Source organism: Nycticebus coucang, chromosome 17 (genome assembly GCF_027406575.1).
Source record: "Nycticebus coucang isolate mNycCou1 chromosome 17, mNycCou1.pri, whole genome shotgun sequence".
NCBI lineage: Eukaryota > Metazoa > Chordata > Mammalia > Primates > Lorisidae > Nycticebus > Nycticebus coucang.
In genome coordinates, this window is record NC_069796.1 from 27,817 (window position 1) to 46,716 (window position 18,900).

At 36.9% G+C, this 18,900-nt stretch overlaps 1 protein-coding gene across 1 annotated transcript in view; it reads left to right on the forward strand.

Annotated features, from left to right (window-relative positions):
- The first annotated feature begins 273 nt into the window (after positions 1–273).
- Positions 274–18,900, forward strand: part of LNPEP (leucyl and cystinyl aminopeptidase) — a 139,027-nt gene continuing 120,400 nt past the window's right edge. Inside the window, exon 1 of the mRNA XM_053566715.1 lies at positions 274–348. Within this exon, the coding sequence (XP_053422690.1) occupies positions 324–348 (25 nt within the window). The 5' untranslated portion in view covers positions 274–323. The remainder of the gene's footprint in view (positions 349–18,900) is intronic.

An 18,900-nucleotide genomic window follows, 5' to 3' on the forward strand; every position in this document is an offset into this window, starting at 1 on the left:
GGAATTCATTAATTACCCAGTGAGCTTGTGGATGCAGCTGACCAGACTATAGGCTGAAAACTTTCTGCATTCTCAGAAGATGGGCAGAAGCTTAAATTACTAATGACCTTCTTGGCCTGACTGCTTTCATGGCTGAATCAATGAAGCAAAGATAAAATAAGACTGTGACTCAGGCTGTCACACAGCAAGTGAAGGAATGAGGAGCAAGGCACAGTTACATCCACATCTCAGTCCTACAGAGGAACCATCCGTGTGATCTCTGGCAATTCAGGTGACATTTCTGAGCTTCTGTTTCCTCACCTGTGAAACAACTCCTGTCTCATATGCATCTAATAAGAAGATTAAAAGGTAATGTAAAGCTGTTTTGCTTCCTATTTCCTTCTGCCACAGAGGTTTATTTATTGTGCAACAAAGGGAAAGAGGCCAATTTCTGGTATTTTTATTTAGGAAACCAGAACTTGGATTTATGCCAATGTTGGAGATACTGCATTTTTTTTTTTTTAAAGAAATGAAGCATCTGTTTTCGCACTTTCAAGCAGCAAAATAAGACTTGGCATTTTTGTACTCTGGGGATCTCAAAAGCAGAGCACTGTGTCTTGAAAAGCTCAGAGAGACCACAGAATGCTATAGGGGGCCACTGGCCTCCCAGAAGGTCATCTAGTGTCCTTCAGAGTAACAGGCTTCCTCTAACTCACTTGCTGTAAGCCACAGGAATGGTTGTAAAATACTCCAGTTTTCAAAGTCTAACTTTTTCCCCTATAGGGAAAGACAATTGAACTTCAAGGAGGCCTCTTGGAAGATCACTTTGAAACTACTGTAAAAATTAGTACATAACTTGTAGCCCACATAGTTTGTGATTTCAAGTCTATCAATGGCACAGCCTCATTAAGGGTCAAGGTAAGACTGAGCTCTAATTTCCTACACTGTGCAGAATAGTATCCTGAGAACAATGAGCTTTTCTTTATTTTCTTAAAATGTTTTCCTATTATCAAAGCATTATGCTTATTTTACAAAATAGAGAGAGATAAAAATTTAATTTTATTTAAAACTATCCATAATTTCATCAAGATATAACTACCAATAATATTACTATAAGCCTTCCATAGGTATGTCATATGTCAGTATATGTGGGTGCACATAGTAATAGTATACACTGTATATAGATGTATTTATATTTTTTGAAGTACATATATAAATACAATTTTTGCAAAATAACATATTGCCTGTTTTTAACCAAATTTTTTATTGTAATATGCCTTAAAAGTTGAATTCTATTAAATATTTTATATAACATTATTTTAATAATTGCAGGTAGGTTACATAAGAGTTTTTTAAATACACATCTTATTTTAGGACATTCATGCTGTTTCTAACTGTTTTGTATAACTTCTTTTCTCAGTGAAAGAAGGTCTTTATGATTTTTATGGTATTCACTGTTTGCAAAAACTTATAATACCCAAAGCTTATCTTGCAGTTAAATATTTCAAACATCAGTGGAGACATTAAAGAAATTAAAAAGAATTCCTTACCCTGAGGAACCAAACTATAAACATAGAAACATCTTCAAAGAATCATAAAATAATACTCACAAAAATCAGTGTAAATGGGCATTACAATTGACATGCATATTATAGATATGTAGGTATCTGAGCTGTGTTTCTACATACGTATCATGGCATTTGTATGTGCAGATATGTGCTTGTGAACATAGATAGATGTATGGGAGGTGGATGGCACTTTACTTCAGAGGACACGTTCCTGTTAGCCTCCTTGGATTCACTACCCAGCTCTGTAATTTTCTATTTGATGATTTGGAGGAAGTTGCTTAATCTCCTTGTATTTTTGTTGCTTCATCTATAAAGTGATGATAATAGCACCTTCTTTGTGGGTGAGTGTAAGTATTAAATTAGATTTTATGTATAAGCATTTAGTGCAGTGTCTAGGAAACTGTCAAAAAATTGTGACCATTCGGGCAGCGCCTGTGGCTCAAAGGAGTAGGACGCTGGTGCCATATGCCGGAGGTGGTGGGTTCAAACCCAGCCCTGGCCAAAAACCGCAAAAAAAAAAAAAAAAAAAACTTGTGACCATTTACATATTCTCTGCACAAAAGTTCTGAGGTACTTTAGTTAGTTCAGAGCATGAAAATGGATCATGAAATCAAAGTATCCCATCATCCCTATTCATGATCCCCATGAATCAAAGTATCCCAGGAGAACTGGAATCTAATTCTGTTTTTTCTACTTAATAGCTAGCTATGTAGGGGAGAGTCATTAAACATATTTGGGCTTTCTGTAGTCTAAAACAAACTAAATGGATGATGGATCAATTAAGCTCTTAGGGCTTTCCCACAGAGGTCTACAGACAGATGTTTTATGTGAATTTTGTTTGTGGTCATCCTTTTGGAAAGCTAATTCTGCTAGGATGTACCATAGAGATGAATTCACATGGGTTTTCATCATGTGATGGGTTAATACAGCCTGAAAGTTACAGGTAAGCATCTGGGATATGGCTTGCAACAGAGAAGATGCAGAATTGTCTCCAATTTTCAATATTTATATATTTTTCATTAAAACTTTTTTTTTGAGGCAGTTTCTCTTTGTTGCCCTTGGTAGAGTGCCTTGGCGCCATGGCTCACAGCAATCTCAAACTCCTGGGCTTCAGTGATTCTCTTGTCTCAGCCTCCCAAGTAGCTGGGACTATAGGTATCTGCCACAACACTCAGCTATTTTTAGAGATGGGGTCTCACTCAGCCTTCCAGAGTGCTAGGGTTACAGGCGTTAGCCACCACACCCAGGTTATATTTTGCATTAAAACTTCATAGAACCTCTTATCCCTTACCGACAACACACTTATTGGTATCTCAATACTTGTTGAAAAGTGCAATCTATATAATTTTAATGCAATTCCTATTAAAACTCCATTGTCATATTTTAAAGATCTTGAAAAAATAATACTTCGTTTTATATGGAATCAGAAAAAACCTCGAATAGCCAAAACATTACTCAGCAATAAAAACACAGCAGGAGGAATCACGCTACCAGACCTGAGACTGTACTATAAATTGATAGTGATCAAAACAGCATGGTACTGGCACAAAAACAGAGAAGTAGATGTCTGGAACAGAATAGAGAACCAAGAGATGAACCTTTGATCTTTGACAAGCCAATTAAAAACATTCAGTGGGGAAAAGATTTAACAAATCCTGGTGTATGTCACACTTTATGGGGGCAAGACATGATTGCAAGAGGGACTTTACCTAACAATTGCAATCAGTGTAACCTGGCTTATTGTACCCTCAATGAATCCCCAACAATAAAAAAAAAGGATTTAACAAATGGTGCTGGGTGAACTGGCTGGCAACCTGTAGAAGACTGAAACTGGACCCACACCTTTCACCATTAACTAAGATAGACTCTCACTGTATTAAAGATTTAAACTTAAGACATGAAACTATAAAAATACTAGAAGAGAGTGCAGGGAAAACCCTTGAAGAAATCGGTCTGGGCGAGTATTTTATGAGGCAGACGCCCTGGGCAATTGAAGCAGCTTCAAAAATACACTACTGGGACCTGATCAAACTAAAAAGCTTCTGCACAGTAAGTAAAGCAAGCAAACAGCCCTCAGAATGGGAGAAGATATTTGCAGGTTATGCCTCCGACAAAGGTTTAATAACCAGAATCCACAGAGAACTCAAATGTATAAGCAAGAAAAGAACAAGTGATCCCATCGCAGGCTGGGCAAGGGACTTGAAGAGAAACTTCTCTGAAGAAGACAGGCGCACAATCTACAAACACATGAAAAAAAGCTCATCATCCTTAATCATCAGAGAAATGCAAATCAAAACTACTTTGAGATATCACCTAACCCCAGTAAGAGTAGCCCACATAACAAAATCCCAAAACCAGAGATGTTGGCATGGATGTGGAGAAGAGGGCGCACTTCTACACTGCTGGTGGGAATGTACACTAATACGTTCCTTCTGGAAGGATGTTTGGAGAATACTTAGAGACCTAAAAATAGACCTGCCATTCGATCCTATAATTCCTTTACTAGGTTTATACCCAGAAGACCAAAATCACAACATAACAAAGATATTTGTACCAGAATGTTTAGTGCAGCCCAATTCATAATTGCACTCAGCATAACATCTTTAAGGTTCACCTGTGTTGTGGGATGTGTTAGAATGTCCTTACTTTTTTTTTGTAGAGACAGAGTCTCACTTTATGGCCCTCGGTAGAGTGCCGTGGCCTCACACAGCTCACAGCAACCTCCAACTCCTGGGCTTAGGCGATTCTCTTGCCTCAGCCTCCCTAGTAGCTGGGACTACAGGCGCCCGCCACAATGCCTGGCTATTTTTTTTGTTGTTGCAATTTGGCCGGGGCGGGGTTTGAACCTGCCACCCTCGGTATATGGGGCTGGCACCCTACTCACCGAGCCACAGGTGCCGCGCATGTGTTTGCTTATGTGTTTGCTTTCCCATAAACCAATATTAAATGCCAAACCTTGGCCTCAAGTTTCATCTTTGACAGGAAACTGATGATTTGGGCCATCAAAAAGATACTGAAGAAAAGCTGATTCTGGTGGTGAATATAACGGGGAAGATGGCAGGGAGCAAACGTGTGTGCTGCAGTTCAGTTTCTAAGAGACCTCACAGTCTTTCCAACAGAAGCCTTGATTTTTGTCCAATGGAGGATTTTAAATTATTATTTTTAAAAATCTGACTCTGGAGTTGGATGTTATGGGAACTTAAATTTATATGTGAAATAAGGACTTTTTGCTTAAATAGAAGAAAATATTTACAATTTGGGACCTTGGAATATAATGGTATCAACTTTTCCTATGCCAAATTCCTATGATATACTATCATAACGTCTTTCCCCATACCCAAAACTCAGTGAAGTTTTTAGAATCTTTTCCTGAATACAGGTTCGAAAAAAAAAAATAAAATAATTCAAGTTGTCTTCATTTTTGAGTTTTCTACTTGTTTTTAAGCCTAAAATCAGTTTTAGCTAAAATGTATCTTAGATCTATCATTCTCTTCTGTTTTTCCTGTTTGAATGGGTTGTACGAGTGAAGCTATAACATAAACATCCTGCTGCCCTATCAAAAAATAGAACACAACAACAACAAAAATAGACAAAGGGGACTTAATAAAGTTGAAAATCTTCTGCACAGCTAAGGACACAACAATTAAAGCAAATAGACAACCTTCAGAATGGGAAAAGATATTCATATGTTATGAATCTGACAAAGGATTGGTAACTAGAAGCTATAGAGAACTCAAATTAATCAACAACAACAAAAAAAGAAAACAATCCCATTTATCACTGGGCAAGAGACATGAACAGAATATTCTCTGAGGAAGAAAGAGAAATGGCTAATAAGCATTTGAAAAAATGTTCATCATTCCTAATCAAGAAATGCAAATCAAAACCACCTGAGATATCACCTATCCCCAGTGAGACAAGCCCACATTACAAAATCGCAAAGCCGCAGATGTGGAGAGAAGGGAATGCTTTTACACCGTTGGTGGGACTGCAAACTAATACAGCCTCTTCGGAAAGAAGTATGGAGAATTCTCAAGGAATTCAAAATAAACCTTCCATTTGATCCTGAAATCCCACTACTAGGCATCTACCCAGAAGAAAAAAATAATTTTATCTTAAGGACATTTGCACTAGAATGTTTATCACAGCTGATTTTAAAATTGCCAATATGTGGAAACAACCCAAGTTCCCATCAACTCATGAATAGATTAACAAACTGTGGTATATGTATACAATGGAATACTATACAGCCATAAAAAGATGAAGACTTTACATCTTTTGTATTGACCCAGATGGAGTTGGAGAACATTCTTCTTAGTAAAGTATCACAAGAATGGAAAATCAAGTATCCAATGTACTCAATACTGATAAGAAGGCAGTAGACAAACTAATACACACACACCCATATAAGAGAAAAACTCAATTCAAGTTGAGAGGAGGCCAGCACCTGTGGCTCAAGTGGCTAAGGCACCAGCCACATACACCTGAGCTGGCGAGTTCGAATCCAGCCCAGGTCCACCAAACAACAATGACAGCTGCAATCAAAAAATAACCGGGCATTGTGGCAGGTGCCTGTAGTCCCAGCTACTTGGGAGGTGGCAGCAGGAGAATCGCTTGAGTCTAGGATTTGGAGTTTGCTGTGAGCTGTGATGCCGAAGCACTCTACCCAGGGCGACAGCTTGAGGCTCTGTCTCAAAAACATCAAGTTGAGGGGAGGGAGGAGGAAAGTGCAGGACACAACTATAATGGGGACCTCACCTAACAAACACAAACATTGTAATCTGATTGTACCCTCATAGTAATCTGAAATTTAAAAAAATAGAATGCCTGGTATTATTATTCCATCTTTATAGTAGTTACAAGAGGGATGATCTTAATCTGCAGTAACTTATCTATGGTAGATATAAGTGTTCAGCATGTTGACTATACCTGTGAAAATATTCTGGATGAAGCTCGATTATGCTTGTAATCAAGAATACATAATTAGATATTGTAAGGTTCTTTTCCCAAAGTCCAAGTATGAATCTTAAAGAAAATTTTTCTTATATATATTAACTGTTTACTTCATTCATTTGTGAAATGTAATTATTTGCATATCTTGGACATGCCAGCCTGGTAATACTGTAGGGGTTAAGGATGAAGTAGTGAACAAAGCAACTATGTTGCCTGTCTTCCAAAGTTTACAGTATATGTATTTGTTACCAGTTTTCATAATTTAGTACAGCAAAATATGCTAAAATAGAAGCAATATGGATTGTAATTTAATTACTTAATTTTTATTTTATGATTCAAATGGCACTTGAGATATTTAAGTGAACATAGTACAGTGCAAATAGCACAAGCATTACAATCATAGGTTTAAATCTCATCTCTAAAATGGATAGTTATGGCACCTGGTGCAAGTTATTATACTTGATCTTTTTGAGATTTATTTCCACTTTTTAAAAATTGTGATAATAACTATCTCACTGGGTAGCTTTCACAGTGAAATAAGATGCACAAAGACTAATATGATCCCTACCATATGGTCACCCCTGCTCCCTCCCCACTGCTGCTCTGTGTTGTGTTTTTTGGGAACCAAAAATATAAATAACAGGTCTTATTGATCTATCAGTATTTGAGATTAAAGATTATATATACCAATTTAGAATAAAAACTGGTTAATGTCCTATAAGACAATAAAAACAAAAATCATAGCATGTTCTTTAGAAGGACGGAAAATAATGTCTTTGCATTTTGTTGGTTTTATGAACCTGTAAAATGACTGGGCCCTGAAAAATTGTGCTAAATTACAATTCTCTAAACCTAGAGAATCAGGTGACCCTCAGAAAATGTTCTTAAAGTGCAATTAAATAATTAAGTAATCATATTTTTAAAAAATCTTATTGCACAAATAGGGGCTATTTAATCATAGAATATGTATTTAAAAAGTAATTTTGTATTTCAGAAATCATCCATTGATTCTACCAACTTTCTTCTTTCACCAGAGTAGGTTAAAATTTTATGCTTTTTCTGCTCACTAACATCTTATTTGATATAAAACACAAATAAATTGCAAAGTAAAATTACATATAAAAGTTTGACAACAAAAAAGGTTTAATAATTGACTCCTAGAAATAATTCAGGAGTGATTTTGTTATGGCAACTTAAAATTGAATGGAAGAACATACCATGCTCATGGCTGGGAATAATAAACATTGTTAAAATGTCTATGCCAAAGAAATCTACAGATTCAATGCTATCCCTATTAAAATACCGACATCATATTTTCAAGACTTGGAAGAAATAATTCTTCATTTTTTATGGAACCAAAAAGAAAAAAACCGTATAGCCAAGGCAATTCTTAACAATAAAATCAAAGCCAGGGGTATCAATCTACCAGACTTTAGGCTATACTACAAGGCCATAGTGGTCAAAACAGCATGGTATTGGAACAAAAATAGAGACATAGACATTTGGAACCAAATAGAAAACCAGGAGATGAACCAAACATCTTACAGCTGCCTAATCTTTGATAAACTGAACAATAACATACATGGTGGGAGAGAATCCCTATTCAATAAATGGTGCTGGAAGAACTGGATTTACACATGTAAAAGACTGAAACTGGACCCATACCTTCCTCCACTCACAAAAATTGATTCAAGATGGATAAAAGACCTTAATCTAAGGCATGAAACAATTAAAATCCTCAAAGAAAGTGTGGGGAAAACGCTGGAAGCTATTGGCCTGGGGAAGGACTTTATGAGGAAGACTCCCATGGCAATCACAACAACAAAAATAAACAAATGGAACTTCATGAAACTGCAAAACTTCTGTACAGCTAAGGTGACTACAATCAAAGCAAAGACACAACCTACACATTGGGAAAGGATATTTGCATATTTTGACGCAGGCAAAAGTTCGATAACTAGGATCTACAGAGAATTCAAAATAATAAACATTTAAAAAAGCCAACAATCCCTTAGATCACTGGGCAAGAGAAATGAATAGAACCTTCTCTAAAGAAGACAGAGGAATGAATGGCTAACAACCATATGAAAAAATGCTCATCATCCCTAATAATTAGAGAAATGCAAATCAAAACCACCCTGAGATATCACCTAACCCTAGTGAGAATGGCCCACATCACAAAATCTCAAAACTGCAGATGCCGGCGTGGATGTGGAGAGAAGGGAACACTTTTACACTGCTGGTGGGACTTCAAACTAATACAACTTTTTTGGAAGGCAGTGTGGAGAACCCTCAAAGAACTCAAGCTAGACCTCTCATTTGACCCTGCAATCCCACTGCTGGGCATCTATGCAGCAGAAAAAAAAAATCCTTTTATCACAAGGACACTTGTACTAGACTATTTATTGCAGCTCAATTTACAATTGCCAAAATGTGGAAACAGCCTAAATGCCCACCAACTCAAGAATGGATTAACAAGCTGTGGTATTTATATATCATGGAATACTGCTCAGCCACTAAAAAAGATGGAAACTTCACACCTTTGTAATAACCTGGATGGATGTGGAATGCATTATTCTTAGTAAAGCATCACAAGAAGGGAGAAGCATGGGCAGAGCCTGTGGCTCAGTCTATAAGGCGCCGGGCCCCATATACAGAGGGTGGCGGGTTCAAACCCGGCCCTGGCCAAACTGCAACCAAAAAATAGCCGGGCGTTGTTGCGGGTGCCTGTAGTCCCAGCTACTCAGGAGGCTGAGGCAAGAGAATTGCTTAAGCCCAGGAGTTGGAGGTTGCTGTGATCTGTGTGAGGCCACGGCACTCTACCGAGGGCCATAAAGTGAGACTCTGTCTCTACAAAAAAAAAAAAAAAAAAGAATGGAGAAGCATGAATCCTATGTACTCAATTTTGATATGAGGACAATTAATGACAATTAAGGTTATGGGGGGGAAGCAGAAAGAGGGACGGAGGAAGGGGGTTGGGGCCTTGGTGTGTGTCACACTTTATGGGGACAAGACATGATTGCAAGAGGGACTTTACCTAACAATTGCAATCAGTGTAACCTGGCTTATTGTACCCTCAATGAATCCCTAACAATAAAAAAAAAAAAGATCCTAGTACACAATTGGGGGTGGGGGATGGGGAGAGCTGAGAAAGGGAAGGAGGGAGGGCATGGGGGGTCAAGGGATAGGGATCACCTTTTGGGAGTGGGACACAAATATAAGAGGGTTCTTATCTAACAAAAGCAATCAATGTAACCTGCTTCTGTGTATCCTCAATGAATGCCCAACAATTAAAAAATAAAAATAAATAAATAAAATAAAAGTGCACATAATTCAGTCACAAAAAAATTGTCACAAGGAAAAAGAATTTTTCTTTCATAAAACGTTTTCCCTCACTTTTATGCTTAATATTATAGTATTATAATACTATAATTAATATTTCAAGCAGATGCTTTACGATTGTGTATTCTGTGGGTGTTCAGGTAAGAGAAGGATGGAGCTACCTTTTACAGAAATATGAACTGTCAATGTCAGGTGCTGAAAAAATAACATTTTGTATGCACTGTCAACAAGCAAGCATCAAGAAAACTTAATGAAGTAAGTTCATTAATTTGACTAAATTGTAAAAGTAAACTGACACAAATTCAGTAAAGTCATTAATATTTCAGCTACAAATTTTAAAGGCATAAAATAATTGAATCAGAATTTGTATGATTTTAACTTTACTTAAAAAATATATATATTGCAAAATATGTATACCATGGATATTCCCTAATTATTAACCATGTGATTGATACTGGACAAATGGCTATGTTTTACTTTCAGAACCTTGAAGGAAAACTATTGTTATAAAAATATATCCTTGCATACAAGAGGCATATAAATAAGATGTTAATCAAAGTTCTTTGAAATAATAAATAAAATTCTCCTAGAAAAAAGTAAAAGTTTCAACTGTTGGGAAAACCAGAGCTCACTCCACTGTGTTCCTGGACCTAAGATATCCCCTAGAGAGTACCAATAATGATTACATTTTGTTGGAATGTACAGGATGGCATTGCTTTCTCTTACACAAAAAAGCAACAAACAAACAAACAAACAAAAACCTAGCAGGGCATCTAGCTGGTAGATGCCACCAAATCCGAGTGGCACCCATGACCTACCTGTATGGAAACACCTGAATCAAGGACTATGTGACTGGTTTGTTCACCTGAGGGTCAGTGGGCCTCTGACATCATTTGTCCCATTACTTCTCTCACATTCTATAGCCATGGGGGAAGTCAGAATCCTCACAGCCTGTATTTGCCCCCCAAGGCACATTTCCACTCCTCTCCCAGAACTGCAAAGAGCTGGTATCTACGCAAGACCAAATATAAACTGCTTTGTATTAAAGAGTGTGTTTCTTGAAGACTACTGGAATTAATTTTGCTGTTTCGATGACTGGCAGTTTCCTCCTGAGGGGGTATGACTTTTTCTACAATACTGAAAATTTTTTGGTAACTGGAAAATATGCTCCTACCAAACCATGTGAAAGCAGTTTTCACACTCTGCCTTCTCAGTGTGATCATGTTCACTGTAGTACAGGTTTCCTATTTATACAACATTGGGGTGAAGGATGCAGTGTACAGCTGAGAATGAAGTTCAACCGAGCAACTTTGACCCGATAAGCACAGAGCTTGAACACAGCAGTGTCCAGATGGGATGGGGAGTATGCAAGACAGGACATTGGACTGTGAAGAGAAAATCTTACTGCATGCTGTATATCACTTCTTATCTCATGTTTTAAATTTTACGTTCTTTGTTATAAATTTACAAACATAAATAGCATACAAAATTAAATAAGTATGATTTTATGTTTTATCTCTTGCTTTTAACTTTTTACCATACCATAATATAATTCATCAATAAAAATATGTATATTGGGAAGTTCTTGTTCAAACAGTCCTTACTAATAGGAGTCCATAATCAAAAACAATGTAAAGAACACTGCTTTAAACATAAAGATAAATTTAAACATAAACATTGCTGAATGATCTAATAATTTTTGTCAAAGAAGCTTCATCTAAATTTTCATTTTATATTAAAATTTAATAAATTTTATAGGTTCAGGTTTTACTAAATGAGTGAGTTATGGTTATCTATTGTAATGAACAGACTTACCATATAGTTATTAATATAATATATAAAAATATTATCCATGCTATAATAAACCTAAGGCTGTTATTTCTATTACTTAAATCTATGAGATTCCTTTTATTTTCAAATTTGACTCAGGCTCATCTGCCATGAAAACGATCATCCCTATTGCTAACAATTTCAAAATAAATGTTCAAATTGCAGAATCAAAGGTATACTGAGGTACAGTCCGGTTTGGACTTCTCGTTTTAGTTTTTATTTCTATTTATTTATTTATTTCTGTCTCATTCTGCAGCCCTGGTAGAGTGTCATGGTGTCATCATAGCTCACAGCAACTCTTGGGCTGGAGCAATTAATTCTCTTGCCTCAGCCTCCTGAGTAGCTGGGACTACATGCACCCACTACACCAGACTAGTTTTTCTATTTTTAGTAAAGATGAGGTTTCACTCTTGCTTAGGCTAGTCTCTAAACTCCTGAGCTTAAGCAATTCACCCACCCTGGCTTCTCAGGGTGCTGGGATTACAGGCGTAAGCCACCATGCCCAGCCTTTCATTTTATTTTTTAAAAAGTTGTTGGTCCCATGTCACATAGCAGGTAAATTGGGGATATGATTAAACATGTTAAGTGTTCACAGCTTCAAACTAAAAATATACTTTGAAGATGAGTCCTTTTGTATTCTTTCATTCATATTGTATCATGATGCAGGATTACAAGAAGTTCTAAAGTATACTTCATGGTCTTTTAAACAACTATTATTGGTAATTCTAGTTGTCTTTTTTAAAGCATTCTAGTATTTTACATCTTCTTTTCGTACTCTAGTGCGGGGGTCCTCAAACTTTTTAAATAGGGGGCCAGTTCACCGTCCCTCAGACCGTTGGAGGGCTGGACTATAGTTTAAAAAAAACTATGAACAAATTCCTATGCACACATCTTATTTTGAAGTAAAAAAATAAAATGGGAACAAATAAAATATTCAAAATGAAGAACAAGTAAAGTTAAATCAACAAACTTACCAGTATTTCAATGGGAACTATGGGCCTGCTTTTGGCTAATGAGATGGTCAATGTTCGGTTCCATATTTGTCACTGCTAGTCGTAACAAGTGATGCAAGTGTGCATCAGTTTGCCTAGATCTGGTTGGAGATTTCAGATGTTTCATTCTGGAAAAAGTTTGTTCACAGACATAAGTGCTACCAAAAGTTTGTTCACAGACATAAGTGCTACCAAAGATATTTTGAGTGCATGGTTCCTTAGATTAGAATATGTTTCAGAGGGGAGAGATGCATAGAAATTAGGAAGGCTGCTTGACTTGAATGCATCTTTCAGAGTGTCACAATTCTGCAGTTCAGCCAGTTCCATTTGGTAAATCGTATCCACATTTTCAATGTCAATAGAAAATGGGTTACAGAAAAGCTGTATGTCCTGTTCATGGAGATGAAGCTCTTTAAACCTAAATTGGAACTCCTTTTGCAACTTTTCCAGTGAGTCCACACGTTTTATTTAGGAATGCAACCAATGGATTTTCTGCAACAGATTTTGATTTGTGGGGAGATGGCAGAAATTTTCCTCTTTCACTTGTTTGACGAGGAGGCCTAATTTTACTTCAAATGCTTTCACATGTGATTGCATATCACAGATGAGCTTCCCCTTTCCTTGAAGTTGCACATTGAAATTGTTGAGTAGCTCTGTTACATCTATCAGAAAGGCAAGGTGCCATTTCCATTCTGCACCAATGAGCTCTGGTACTTGTTTTTTGAAAGCATAAAAGCTGTAATCTGTGGAAGTAGGTCATAGAAATGTTTCAAAATTCTCCCTCAACTCAGCCAATGGACTTCTATGTGGTATGGAACATCTTCACAGGCAACATTTAGCTCAGACAGAAATTCCTGGAATTGTCTGTGGTTTAGTGTATTACCTTAATGAAGTTAACACAAGATACCAGTTTTCATAACAGAGTCCCACTTCAGTGATTTACTACATAGCACTTGTTGGTGGATGAGGCAGTGTATGGCTATTGGATGAGAATGGTTATGTTTGTCCATCTCTTGGTTAATGCGAGCAATTACTCCTTTCTTAGACCCCACCATGCTAGGAGCACCATCAGTTGTCACACTGGCCAGTTTTGCCCAGCCCAGCTCCAAACTATTCACAGTTTGGCAAACCTTTTCATAAATATTCTCTCCTGTAGTTGTTCCTTTGATGCTTTGTAGTGCAGCAAGCTCTTCTGTGACTTTGAAATAGTCATTCATACCACGAATAAAAATTAGAAGTTGTGCAGAATCACGAACATCATTACTTTTGTCAAGTGCTAAGAAAAAATAGGAAAGGTTTTTTGTGGAGTTTTGCAAATGCTGATGCAAATTGTCTCCCATTTCTTCAATCCTTCATGTAATTGAGGGTCCTGAAAAACTCACTGTACTAAATAAATCGGCCTTCTCTGGACACATCTCTTTGGCAACAGAAAGAAGGCTTTCTTTAATAAATTCTCCCTCCACAAATGGTCTGCCAGTGCACGCTATTATCTTGGCAACTTGAAAACTTGCTCACGGTAATGAAGTATTTAGCTGTTTCTGCTTCACAAAAGTATTTTGCTGAGTTGTCAATGTATATTTCAGTTTTAATATTTTATCTTTTCTCACTTCTCCGACCAAACTATCATATTTATCTTTATGTTGAGTTTGATAAAGTCGACGCAAATTGTATTCTTTAAACACAGATGCTATATTCTGGCATCTCAAACACACAGCTCTTTCCTTGTACTGCATGAAAAAGTAATCATAAGTCCACTGTTCTTTGAATATCCTACACTCCGAGTCAATTTTTCTCTTTCTTGATATCATTGTTTTCTAGGGATTCCAAATTGCTATTAGTAAAATACCAATATATATATATATATATATATATATATATATATATATATATATATATATGTATATATACAGTGCTTCAAAAACAATATACCAGCAATAACTTTGCCCACACAGAGACATATAGACTGCACTGCCCATCAATGCAGTCTGATCAGTGCCCATCAATGCAGTCTGATCAGTGTCCATCATTTCAGCCTTGCCAGTGCCCATATGGTGGAACTCCGCTTTTACCTCAGGCTCACACTGGTGTGGTGCGGCAACAGGCACAATTACAGAGCTGGTTCCTCCACAACCTTTCCAGTTCACTACTCTGTGCGAACTGCACTGCAATCTGTGAACTCACACAGGAATCTGATCTCATGGGTGAGAAGACCCAGGTGATCAGATTCCAATGCAGGAAAAAAGAAGGCACATATGCCTTTTTTCTTCCAAACCTAATGTGAGTTCAGCCGTACAAGCATATGGCTGAACTCGCGCTGCTCAGAGATCACAACAGTGTGAACCAGGGCTTACACAGCACACAACATACAACATCATACACAACTGAATAGCAATCAGAATATAAATGCACTTACTGGCAATTAAATTGGGTTTCCTACTCCTCGGCTGTCTGCAGAGCCAGATTAAATTCCCATGGGGCCCTAGGCAGATTACCAGTTTGGGGCCCCCATGAGATAACACTGACTGCTGACAATTTGCATTAATACTGAGCACTAACAATTTGCATTAACACTGAGCACTTACAATTGTCATAACCACTGAGCACTGACTATTTGCATTATCTCTGAGCACTGACAATTTGCATTAGGACTGAGCACTGACTATTTGCATTATCACTGTGATGCAACCCCCCTAGAAACTACCCCGAACCAACTAACCAACTTAAAAGAAAAAGGCTTTCCTAACTTCAAAAAAAGGTGCCCCCTATCTGCCAAAAAAAAAGACCTCCTAACTTCAGAAAAAAAAGGCCCCCCTTAACTGCAAAAAAAAAAAAGGCCCTACCAACTGCAAAATAAAAAAAAAAAAAGACCTCCTAACTTCAAAAAAGAAAAATCTAACTTGTTCTTACCTCAGTCCTTAGGCAGCAGCAGGCTCTGCACAGGACCTGGTGACTCCTCTGATTACATCAGAGACTGGGATGAAGATTCAAGAGACAGAGAGAAGGAGGGGCGGGTAGAGACCGAAAAAAGGAGTGGAGTCGGAGAGCAGAAGGGGAATTGGAGAGTGTGGGGCACATTCCACACATGCGCACTGCACCTGGGCGGGACAGGTCAGCTACTAAGCAGGATGGGCAGCTGTGGCAAAAACACCCAGTGGGCCGGACAAATGTCCTCAGCAGGCTGCATGTGGCCCGCAGGCTGTAGTTTGAGGACCCCTGCTCTAGTGTTTTATGTCTTCTTTTCACAATAAAGCTTGAATTTATTTATCCTTTCAGCAAATTCAGAATTCCAGAACTTAAATCCAGGATCACCATTTATTCTATTACTTGGGTAAGTCACTTAACTTCTTTCCCCCCAGTGTATTTACTAGTAAGATGAGGATTTATAATATCTGTCTTCATATGTTACTTAAAGTGAAATACTAATTATGCAAAAAAAAAGATTCATATTATTACTTGGAATCTTTGAAGCATCTTTGATTCTAGATTTGACCTGGTCATGGGCCTCCCTTGGTTTTTATAACACCTAAGTGATATCCTTCTAGAGTTACAATGTATTTTAATATAAGGAAATTGAGCAAGTAAAGAATACTATTTTTTCACAAAGATAATATGTAAATTAAGCAGTAATGTGTATGAGTTTTTGTTTAACTATGCCATCAACAATGCTTCCATAAATATGCAAAGATTTTTCTTTTATAATTTATCTACCATAAATTTGCAAGTTTTTAATTTTATTTCTTTCAGTTTCTCCTTTAAATACAATGTTTTATTTATTTATTATTGTTTTGTTATTATTTTTTATTGTTTGGGATTCATTAAGGGTACAAAGAATTAGGTTATACTGATTGCATTTGTTAAATAAAGTCTCTTTTATAATTATGTCCTGCTCCCAAGAGGTGTGCCATATGCTGTGACCCCATCCCTGTCCCTCTTCCCTTCTCCCAACTTGCTCATTCCCTTACTCCCCCCTTGTATTAGCTCATCTACTGCCTTCATACTATAATAGAGTACATTGGATTCTTGCTCCTCCATTCTTGTGATGCTTTACTAAGAAGAATGTGTTGCATCTCCATCCAGATTAATACAAAAGATATAAAGTCTCCATCTATTTAAGTGGCTGAATAGTATTCTGTGGTCTACATATACCATAGCTTGTTAACTCATTCCTGGGTTGGTGGGCATTTAGGCTGTTTCCACATTTTGGCAATTGTAAATTGAGCTGCAATAAACAGTCTAGTGCAAATGTCCTTGTGATAAAAGGATTTTTTTTTTCTTCTGGGTAGATGCCTAGTAATGGAATTGCAGGATCAAATGGGAAGTCTAGCTTTAGTTCTTTGAGGATTCTCCATACTTCCTTCGAAAAAGGCTGTATTAGCTTGAAGTCCCACCAGCAGATTCCCATTTCTCCACATCCATGCTAGCATCTGCAGCTTTGAGACTTTGTGATGTGGGCCATTCTCACTGGGGTTAGGTAATATCTCAGGGTGGTTTTGATTTGCATTTCTCTGATAATTAGAGATGATGAGCATTTTTTCATATGGTTGTTAGCCATTCATTTGTCTGTCTTCTTTAGAGAAGGTTTTATTCACCTCTTTTGCCCAGTGATATATGGGATTGTTGGGTCCTTTTTGTTGACTAATTTGAGTTCTACATCACCTCTTTTATTAGGTATATTCCTAGGCATTTCATTATTTTAAGCTACCATGAAGGGAATTGTGTCCTTTATTAGCTTCTCATCTTGGCTGTTATTGGCATATACAAAGGCTACTGATTTGTGGACATTGATTTTATATCCTGAGACATTGTTGTACTTTTTGATCATTTCCATGAGTCTTGTGGTTGACCTAAGTATAAGGTCATATTGTTGGCAAAGAACGAGAGTTTGACCTCCTCTGCCCTTTATTTCCTTCTCTTGACTGATTGTATTGACTAGAACTTCCAGCACCATGTTGAATAGTAGTGGTGATAGAGAACAAACGTCTGGTTCCAATTCTAAGTGTAAAAGCTTTCAGTTTCACTCCATTCAGTATAATATTAGATGTGGGTTTTTTGTAGATGGCTTCACTCAGATTAAGAAATGTGCCACCTATGCATAAATTCTTAGGTGTTTTAATTAGACAAGGATGGTAAATTTTATCAAATGATTTTTCTGCATCTATTGAGAGGATCATATGGTCTTTGTTTTAGCTTCTGTTCATATGATGAATTATGTTTATGGATTTCCATATGTTAAACCAGACTTGCATCCCTGGGATGAAACTTACTTGATCATAATGAATGATTTTTTTAAATGTATAGCTATAATCTATTGACAAGGATTTTACTGAGAATTTTTCCAATTATATTCATTAGTGAAATTGGTCTGAAGTTCTTTTTAGTGTGGTCTTTTCCTGGTTTTGGTATCAGGGTAATGTTTGCTTCATGAAACAGGTTGAGGAATGTTCCTTCCTTTTCAATTTTTTGGAATAATTTCTGCAGTGTGGATATAAGCTCTTCTTTGAAAGTTTGATAGAATTTCTGTGTGAAGCCATCTGGACCAGGACTTTTTGTTGTTGTTGTTGTGAGATTTTTTATTGTTTCTTTGATTTCAGTTCTTGAAAGGGTTCAAGAGATCTATTCCTTCTTTGTGAAGTCTAGGTAGATCTATTCCCATTCAAGAGACTATTCCTTCTGTGTTAAGCCTGCAGAGATGGTGTGATTCTGGGTAATGATCCATTTCCTCCATGTTGTCAAATTTCTGGGCATAGAGTTTCTTGTAGTACTCAGAGATGATTTCTTGTATCTCTGTGTCATCTGTTGTTATTTCTCCTTTATCGTTTCTGATTGAAATTATTAGAGATTTTAATTTTCTGTTTCTAGTTAATCTGGCCAAAGGTTTATTGATTTTATTTGTTTTTTCAAAAAACCAACTTAGTTTTGTTAATTTTCTGAATGATTCTTTTGTTTTCAATTTCTTTAATCTCTGATTTATTTTTGGTTATTTCTTTTCTTCTGCTGGGTTTCGGATTAGATTGTTCTTCTTTTTCCAATTCCCTAAGGTGGTTCATGAGTTTGTTAATGTGCTGTCTTTCTGTTTTTTGAATGTAGGTGTCTAATGCAATAAATTTCCCTGTTAAGACTGCTTTTGCTGTATCCCACAGGTTTTGATAACTTGTGTCTTCATTGTTGTTATGTTTGAGGAATTTAACAATTTTCTCTTTTATCTCTTCCTGAACTCAACTATCATTCAGCCTAAG